This window comes from Ictalurus punctatus, chromosome 8 (assembly GCF_001660625.3).
Source record: "Ictalurus punctatus breed USDA103 chromosome 8, Coco_2.0, whole genome shotgun sequence".
Lineage (NCBI taxonomy): Eukaryota > Metazoa > Chordata > Actinopteri > Siluriformes > Ictaluridae > Ictalurus > Ictalurus punctatus.
This window is the reverse complement of record NC_030423.2, coordinates 17943054-17952487: the sequence shown is the minus strand read 5'-3', so window position 1 is coordinate 17952487 and position 9434 is coordinate 17943054. Positions and strand designations below refer to the sequence as shown.

At 39.2% G+C, this 9434-nt stretch overlaps 1 protein-coding gene across 1 annotated transcript in view; it reads left to right on the top strand.

Annotated features, from left to right (window-relative positions):
- Positions 1-17: 17 nt before the first annotated feature.
- Positions 18-9434, top strand: part of dock4 (dedicator of cytokinesis 4) — a 90551-nt gene continuing 81134 nt past the window's right edge. The window contains exon 1 of the mRNA XM_017473794.3: positions 18-200. Within this exon, the coding sequence (XP_017329283.1) occupies positions 164-200 (37 nt within the window). The 5' untranslated portion in view covers positions 18-163. The remainder of the gene's footprint in view (positions 201-9434) is intronic.

Here is a 9434-nt window from a genome sequence, read left to right as displayed (position 1 = left end):
CATTGCTGTCGCCAGACTGTGCTGTTGGAAGGATGCTGATCTGAGCGTCTGCCCTCGGAACAATACAGTGACATGCAGCGTGCCAGCAATATGGAGCGTATCGCTTTTAATTCCCGTTGTATAGCTAATATGCGTTTTTTGTGCTAGACGAGACAAAAGAACAATGTGGATACCGACCGAACACGAAAAATATGGCGTGGGTAAGATTACATTTTCATTGTTTGCCGCGTTTATAATTGAAATAAGATCACTGGTGCATTAGTGCAGGTGGGAAAATACGATGGGCGCAGATCAGATCAGAAGAAATCAGATGTCTGGCAGCATGCACGTGAAATAACAGCATGTCTATTTATTTATTTGACATTGATGAAGAGATCAGGATTTAAATATGTGAGAATATTTCTAAATGCAATTGATTGGAGTGTTAAATGCATTAGTAATCACATGTAAGGAATTTCATTGAAACAGGATTTGCATCTTTTTTGTTTGTTTTTGTCATCACAGAAAACAGTGATAATTTTTTTAAATAGTAGTTTTTAATATCAGTTTGCATTGGATTTGTTGACACGAAAAATTGACATTTTGACATTTGAGTTTGATATATTTATTTATTTAAATCAGGGGTTTCAAACATATGGGAATAATATTCCAGATTCAAATCTGGCACACTAAATGAATTCAGAATCCGTATTTGAAATGTAAATAGTCATGTGGACTGTGATTGAACTGAAAGATTTGAAGAAGAAAAAAAAAAGAGCTACTAGGCAGAAAAAAACATCACAAGAAAAACTCATTGCATTTAAACTCAACTACTGGCAAAATCTGCTAATGATGTATATGATTCTTCATTAGCAAGAGTTATTTGTAATCAGATTTGTAATCATGTCTCTTTCCAGAAGAACCAATTCAGAGTTTTAACAGCAATGGGGGTGAATACTAATGCTGTCACAACTTTCAGTTAAAAAAAAAAAAAAAGATAAATACTGGTAACACACTAAAGAGAGTTGTTAATGTGTTATTGGTCACTAAACAGATTTTTTGGTCTAATCCACTTGACATCGGACAAAGTGTAATGTGGCCTGTTACATCAAATGAGTTTGACCCCCGATGTCTTTTTGAGGTCTTTTTGGTTACTCTAAGAAATTAACACACTGTATGTTGACTAGCTGAATAAATCAGTCCGTCCAGGATTTTGCACTTGTGTGATCGCAGAAATTAACACAAAATTAAGGAAACGCCGCAATATTCGCAGGAGCTTGCAATTTTTCAAAATTTGTCTGCAGATTTGGGCCAAGACGCATCATGTGACATCATCACAGACTCCCTTCGAGTCATGTGCGTCGAACATGAGTACAGCTAAAAGATCTCATTTACCAACAAACATCACTGCGGTCGACTGTGCAAAACAATTAAATTAATTAAATGAATTCATAGCAATTTCACCAATTCAAGCAGTTTTCCCACCAAAAAAAGCATATTAAATTCTGCAAATTGCATCGCGAAATCCTGTATGGACTGCCTGTTTACTGTAAGGGACAGAATACAATCGCACCTTCAATATAGTTATGATATTATGGGTCTGTTCTGTCTAGATATTCTCTGTATATCTTGTGTCCGGGGATATTAAACTGTCTGGCACAAAATCAGCAGTCTCCAGAACACAGCTATGAAGGCACATAACCAGTTTTGTGTAGGTGTCCATTTTGCTTTTGTTGTGATAAAGCCGACAGGCTGAGTGATAAATCTTGTCAGATGGCTGTAGTAGGCCATATCTGTCAAAATCTGGGCAGAATCTCCCTGAGGCTAGTGTTGCGTGGACAGAGTCGTCTCACTGTTTATAACAGGAAAAGACAGAGGACACAGCATCCGCTTAGGCAGAAGCTTGCCTGAACATCACTTTTACAGTGACATGCTCCTACTGACCCATTTCCAGCCATGTCAGCCCAGAGAGACCTTCCGTATTGCATTTACATTTTGTGGCATTCCATTAATGTGTGTTAAAAACAAACTGGTCAAGCCTAAAATGATCTTTTATTATCAGGACCAAAAGCATTAATGTTTACTGTGGTTCATTCAACGCCCCACAGCTTTCTTGCAGAGGCCGTATTACGATAATAATTAATAAACAATAATATACTGTACAAGTCTACTAGACACAGTAAACAATATCTAATTTCAGAAAGTACAGCGATAGCGAGGGGGGCATAAAACTGTCGTGTGAGAAAGACAACAATGAGCAAAAGAGACGGCCAGACACACAAGCCCAAAATACAGATTTCACTCCAAAAGAACTGTTTTTATATCCATTTCTCTACAATGAATTGCATATTTTACTTAGTAATATCTAATAAAATGTCTTTTGAAATAGAAGACTATTTTTAATCATTTGTCATCATTTGTCAGTCTTTTGTGTGTAAAGTTGTATGTAATTTTTTTCGTAGCCCTAACCAAATAAAACATTTCCACCAGATTTACAAAAGTCTCAGGAAAGTTGATTCTATTCATGAACAGCTGTGTATGTTGATAACTGCCAATCATTCGTAAATTTCCATGTGTGGTCACAGCATAGCTGATTTACATTTAATGACGCACACAAAACTCCATACAAGGCAAAGCTTGCTGAGAGATGGAAAATGACAACTAAACGGTGAAAGTGCAACGTGCACTAAATCTTCCACTAATGCAGTTCAGCCACTGCAGCGCGTCAGCTCCTATAAAACATCTGTATAACTCCTTGTATAGGGTGCTATTTCTTTTGTCCTAATTGAATGGCTAGTCTAGTCTAGTTTTATCTTGACAGAGTAATCTGTATATGAAGAGTTCTTTTGGGATACCCTCCACGTCTTTATATATGCTGCAAACAGGAAGTATCATAGAAGAACTGAGTATTTAGGAGACAGAGACTTCCCTTGGCAGGGAGGGATATCTCTGTGACACAATCACACCCGAGTCCACTTAAAGACAACCCCAGACTACTGTTTCATGTGGAAAAGAGATCACAGGACATCAAAAAATCAGCTTTCACACATGAACACATGCACCAAACTCTCAGCAAAAGAAAAGGAGAAGAGAATGAAGCAGGACAAGAGAGACACAACAGCAATTAATACTGTCCTCTCTGTCTCTGCATAAAGCACGGAATAAAATATAAAAATAAAAAAGAAACCGTTTTAGTGACAAGCTGGAGTAGGACTCGGAGCTCGTTCAAGCAAAACATGGAGAAGTGCTTTTGTATTAATGCACACAGCTACTGAAACCTTTATCATTCATGAAATATGGATGGAATCCAGCAGGGATGTGTGCGCATACGCATAGGTATACACACACACACACACACACACACACACACACACACACACATACAGAAGCTTGCATACTGTATTCTTGGCTTTCTCCTTTATAAGGATTGATGTGCCATCTGTGTTATACTGTAATCCTCCCATAACACAAGCCTCTATAGAGCGATCAGGACATTTCTCCATCAAGGGACATTTTCTCTTCCAGTCCAAAAAAAGTTTTTGTTTGCAGCTGGTAGAGCCATATGTTGTAAAAGAAGTGCAGCGGAGTTATCTAATGATCAGCAGACAGCTCAGTACTCTCGTCATATACACCTACTGAATTTAAAGGTGCTTCCACATCTATTAGTCCAAAATAAGTGTGGTTCGTTTGCTATTTGGTTTGGTTTAGTTTCACACTGTGCAATATTCAACAAAGCAAAAAAAACAAAAAAGTGCTGACCAATGGGCGTGTAGGTCCGAAAACTCCTTCAATCTATGACCGGAAACACTTGCGATCGCAGAAATTAATGCAAACTCAAGAAAGATTTTCTAAAGATTTCTGCCAAGGCGCATCCAGTGATTTCATCATAACACACATCTCATTTAACAACAAACATCACTGTGAAAGACGGTGCAAAACAATTGCAATTTCGCCAATTCAAATAGTTTTCCTCAAAAAAGCTAAAAAAAAAAACTCTACAAGTTGCATCGCAAATTTAAATAAATAAATAAAAATCTGCGACAAATCAAGCATTTTTGGCTGCATCAATCACAAAAAAACTCCTGCAAAATCCTGTACGGACTTCTTTACCAAGTATCAGATGCACTGTTGATCATCTCTTTTTGTCAATGGCATTTCTGCAGTAATCCAGCTCTGTCCTTTGGTTCAGTTTTCACCTCCCAGCTCAGTTTAACAGCTTTCTACAGAAAAATGGCATGTTGGGTTCACTTCACAAAGTGAGTCCAATAACTTTCTTACTGCATACGAATCATGAGTTCAGTTGGAACTGACTGAAACCATTTTGTTCAGGGTACTTCTACAGAATCAGTGTTTAGTCCTGAATCAAATCCTGGTGTGGGAACACAAAGCACACTCGGGTGTGGACCAAAACAACCTTTCAGAGTGTATGGGCGTGAGTATGAAGTGGTGTTGGTCCAATTCCAATGGAAAAAGTGAAGTTTGTTTGTAGTGAGGAGCAAGAAAGTGAACTAAGCCAAAGGACAGAGTTGTAGTGCTGCAGAAACGCCATGTGTCCAGGATATTTCTACAGGCGGAACAAAAGAGAACCAAAGACCACCAGAGAGGCAAACCCACCAGGGTTTGAATCAAACAGACTATATTCTACATAGGTTAAAACACCCTAATGTTGTGTTGTTGTGTAATGTATGATTCAACACTCCATGTGTCTAGCCTCTACGATCACACTTTTTCTGACATCATCTCTCAAGGGAACTAGTTGTACTTGAACCGTTCACTCATGGCACACTTCACTAGCGGTGTCCCTGAGGAGCATGTAGTCTACGTTTACAAATGAAGTGAGGCCTATTGTAACATCCTGGTCTCAGACTCTTTAGCTTGTGAGAGTGTATTTATGACAGGAGTGTGTGTAGCATATAGATGAGCCACTCTTTGTCACATGCTGACTCTGCTTGGGCTTTGCCCTGGGCCATGGGCAGGCGGACAGGAGGAGGGAGCAAGGGATGTTAAAAGCGAGTGGCACAAACACACACAGGCACTGTTAGAGCTCAGAATTGGGAAGTGTTAGTATACATCAGGGCTGGTGGGGCTAATGTCGCTGTGTGAATACTAATCGAATTTTTGTATTATTTACATCTTTTTATTTTTCAATTAAAATCCACATTTGAATGTTTAAGATCCCTTGTCTAAAAAAATGACTACATTACCCATGGTGTCAGTTGATGTAGGGAAAGAGTTTAGAAAAAGAGCATATTATATTACACTTTATTTTCAGTTCGCGTTCTAATTATCTATAAAATACCAATAAGTCTGTGTCCTGCAAATTATATTACATGTATATTATATATAAGTAGTTAAGGCCCAGTAAGTGTTCTTGCTTTATCTCAAATGTCATTCTGTTAAGCATTTAGTGCACTTTGTACATTTAAACTACCATTCATCGTTATCCGTATGTAGTGACCACATAGTGAATCAGAACTGATTTGTAATAAGGCTTTATTGAGTGAATAGCTGAAGGCGGCATATTTCCCTGTAGACAGTGTAGAATGTAAAATCAACCCAAGTGTTCGTGACAAAAAAAAAGATTACTCTGGGTAAATAAATATAAATTAATTTACAGCATTAATGTCTATGATAAGATTATGCTGATTGTTAATGACCTCATAATTTCCTTTAGAGGGGGGCATGGTTGCTTAATGGTTAGCACTGTTGCTTCACTACTTCAGGGTTGGGGGTTTGAATCTCGTGTGCGTAGAGTTTTCATGTTCTCCCCGTGCTTCAGGGGTTTCCAGTTCTCCGGTTTCCTCCCCAGTCCAAAGACATGCATTGCAGGCTAATCGACATCTCTAAATTGTCCGTAGTGTGTGAATGTGTGTGCGATTGCACCCTGTGATTGGTGGGAACCCCGTCCAGGGTGTCCCCTGCCTTGTGTCCCAAGTTCCCTGGGATAGGCTCCTGGCTCCCCCTGTGACCCTGTGTAGGATAAGCAGATGGATGTATGGATTTCCTTTAGAAAGTGACACAGTTATTTATGTTTTAATTTTCACTCTATGAGTATAGGTTAATTATTTTAAAATACGGTTGAACATAAAATTGGATATAATTCAAATTCTGATGACGTTTATTTTGTGCCGATATTTGCTTTGATTATATATTGTGAAATTCTACATTCAAACTGTTATTTTTGTGGATACGCCAAAATCATCACCCGTCACTTTCTCTGTATTAAACTGAGACGCAAGACCGTGATTGTGACAGACACTACAGAAGTGCCATAACACTGAATCCTGAGTGAAGTTAAAGAACTATGCAGTGACAAGTATAGTTAAAAAATCTAGTATTGATTTTAAATGAAATGAAAAGGTTGAGCCACAGCCGAAGGCTTTTCAGTACTGTATTGCTGAAAACTTGCAGTCCAAAACATTTCAGCATTAGAGCATTATGCGTGGTTAAGGTCTGTGCATTGGCACAAAACAAGATCCTACTTTGCCAACTGCTCGTATCATGAGGAAAAGGCGTGAAAGTGTGTTCTGCAGGATATCAGTTAGTCCGTTAGTCTGTTATTTTCTTTCTCTCTCTCTCTATGCCTGGTTTGCCTCAGTGATACTCTTCCAGTTACAAAACAGCGGTTAACACTGAAGAGTTCTTAGTTACAAAAATAACTCAGTACAAACAGGCCAGAATTGTCCCTGTCAGAGTTTGATGAAACTGATGCATAGGCTAAAGTTTAATTACATTCATTGAAAAACTAACAAGAAATGAACAAGGAAATAGCAATTGATTTATAGGTGTTTTCTTACCTCTTATTTCTCTAAGGAACGTTTTCAGAGTCTCAGCCTTTGGCTTGTAGCAGATGTGTGAACTTCCTCTGTTTCACGTCTGTGTCTGTTCTGTCTTCCTGGCTCTCTTTCCTTTAGGCCAGTGAACATAACCTTCTTCTCTTCTCTGCCAATTTTTTACCCTCCCACACAGGGTATAAGTAGACAAACCAATCATGGACTAATACAGAACAGGTGAACACATTCAGAGAACGAACCACAGGGCAGAGGTCTCCCCTTGTGCCACCAAAACAGCTCAGACCCGTCAAGGCATGGACTCTACAAGACCTCTGAAGGTGTGTTATGGTATCTGGCACCAAGACGTTAGTAGCAGATCCTTTAAGTCCTGTAAGTTGTGAGGTGGGGCCCTCCATGGATCAGACTTGTTTGTCCAGCACATCCCACAGATTCTCGATCAGATTGAGATTTGGGGAATTTGGAGGACAAGTCGACACCTTGAACTTTTTGTCACGTTCCTCAAACCCTTCCTGAACAATTTTTGTAGTGTGGAAGGGCACATTATACTGCTGAAAGAGGCCACTGCCATTAGGCAACACCGTTGCCATGAAGAGGTTTACTTGGTCAGCAACAATGTTTAGGTAGGTGATATGTGTCAAAGTAACGTCCACATGAATGCCAGGACCCAAGGATTCCCAGAGCATCATACTGTCTCCGCCGGCTTGCATTCTTCCCATTGTGCATCCTGGTGCCATCTCTTCCCCAAGTAAGCAACGCACATGCACCGGGCCACCCACATGATATTAAAGAAAACGTGATTTATCAACCAGGCCACCTTCTTCCATGGTTCAGTTCTGACATCTTTGCAGTCACTGTCTTATCATACCGGTTCCAAGCATTGGTGATTTAATATTTAGCTTCTTACCCCAGATCCTCCTGTGATTTGAAAATGATAATATTTGCATATTTGAATATATTCACAATATTTGAAAATGCCAGCTGCTCTTCATAGCAATGGTCCAATATTACTTGGGCCAGAGTCTTGCGAATCCATGGGCTGTGAAAGCTGTCACTTCTCTTACCTTCATGGACGATCCCCAGCTGACGAGTGCAGCAACCTTTTTGCTTAGCAAGTACTCACCATTTCATTTTGTTCCTATGCAAAGAAAAGAAAAAAGACACAACACCTACGAACCATCTGTACCAGAACTCTCAGAATGTTGTCAGTTACAGTCTCATCAGTCCACATCTCAGTGTATTTGCACCCTTGTTTATGATTTTTTTAATCAGTCAGATGAGGAAACAAAATTGGTAGAAGTGGTGGATCACTGTGTAAGGCTTTGAGATACTGATTGGAAGATTTCTATCCCAGACCCACCAAGCTTCCATGGTTGGGCCCTTGAGCAAGACTCTTAACTCTCAACTGCTCAGTTTTATCCTGTCTCAACTGTCAGTCACATTGAATAAATGTAGCAGCCAAATGAGCAAATATACACATAAGCCATAAACATATAATACATATAAACACAGACTACAGGGAGCTTTTTAGAGCTGGATGTTGCTTGATCAATTTTTTTGTGAGTTTTAGGTTATTCAGCAGTTTGAAGCAGTTATTGCCAGACAGTGTTTTCAGGTTGTTGCACACAGATCTGTATTGATAATCACTTCCCCTTGCATATCATGCAAAAAATGGTCTGAAACCAGGTTAGAGTTCATGTCTATTCATGACCTGAAAGTTATGTCTACCCCACACATGACATAACAGTTATGTCTAGCCCCATACATGATATGATAATTGTTATGACTAGCGCTGTACATGACATAACAGTTATGTCTAGTGCCATACATGACATAACAGTTATGTCTAACGCCGTACATAACATAACAGTTATGTCTAGTGCTGTACATGACATGAAATACCAGTTATGTCTATCACCGTACATGACATGACATAACAGTTATGTCTAGCGCCGGACATGATATAACAGTCGTGTCTAACTCTGGACATGACATAACAGTTATGTCTATCCAAATATATACCTTGACATAATAGTTAGTTCTAGCTTCATACATGACATGACATAATGGGTATGTATCCCTGTACATGACACGACGAATGGTTATGTCCATCCTGTAAGAAAAAATGATGAGTATGTTGAAGATATCAATGAAGAATAACTTTATTCCAGCATGACCGTGACAAAGTACTTGAAGCACTTCAGGTTCATCAGAGTCAAAGTGAGCCCGGAACAATATCAGCACAAACTGTATTTCAAACCAGGTTTTCTGCACGTGATGTAAATAAAGTTTCACTCTAAATGTAAATTAAGGATAGCATTTGATGTGATGACTTTCCATTCTCACAGAACTGATGTTGTTTCAGGTGTGACCCCCAAATGGTGAGGTGATAGGATTGTCTAGACACACGTCTTTCTGAATGATAATTACGGTCACATACCCCTTTGTTCAGTGATGGTTCTTGATGTCCCACTGCTGCTCCCATGCGATAACTGATTGAATGTCACTTTAGGTGGTATTATACACATACTGCTGAAACTGAGGTGAATTGTCCCTTTGATAATTCAGCCTTTTTCAGGGATGAGCTTTTTAAAACAACTACCTTGGAGTGGAATCTGTTTAGAGGCAGTGTGTAATTTCTTACAGTCCCCGTATGTGAAACAA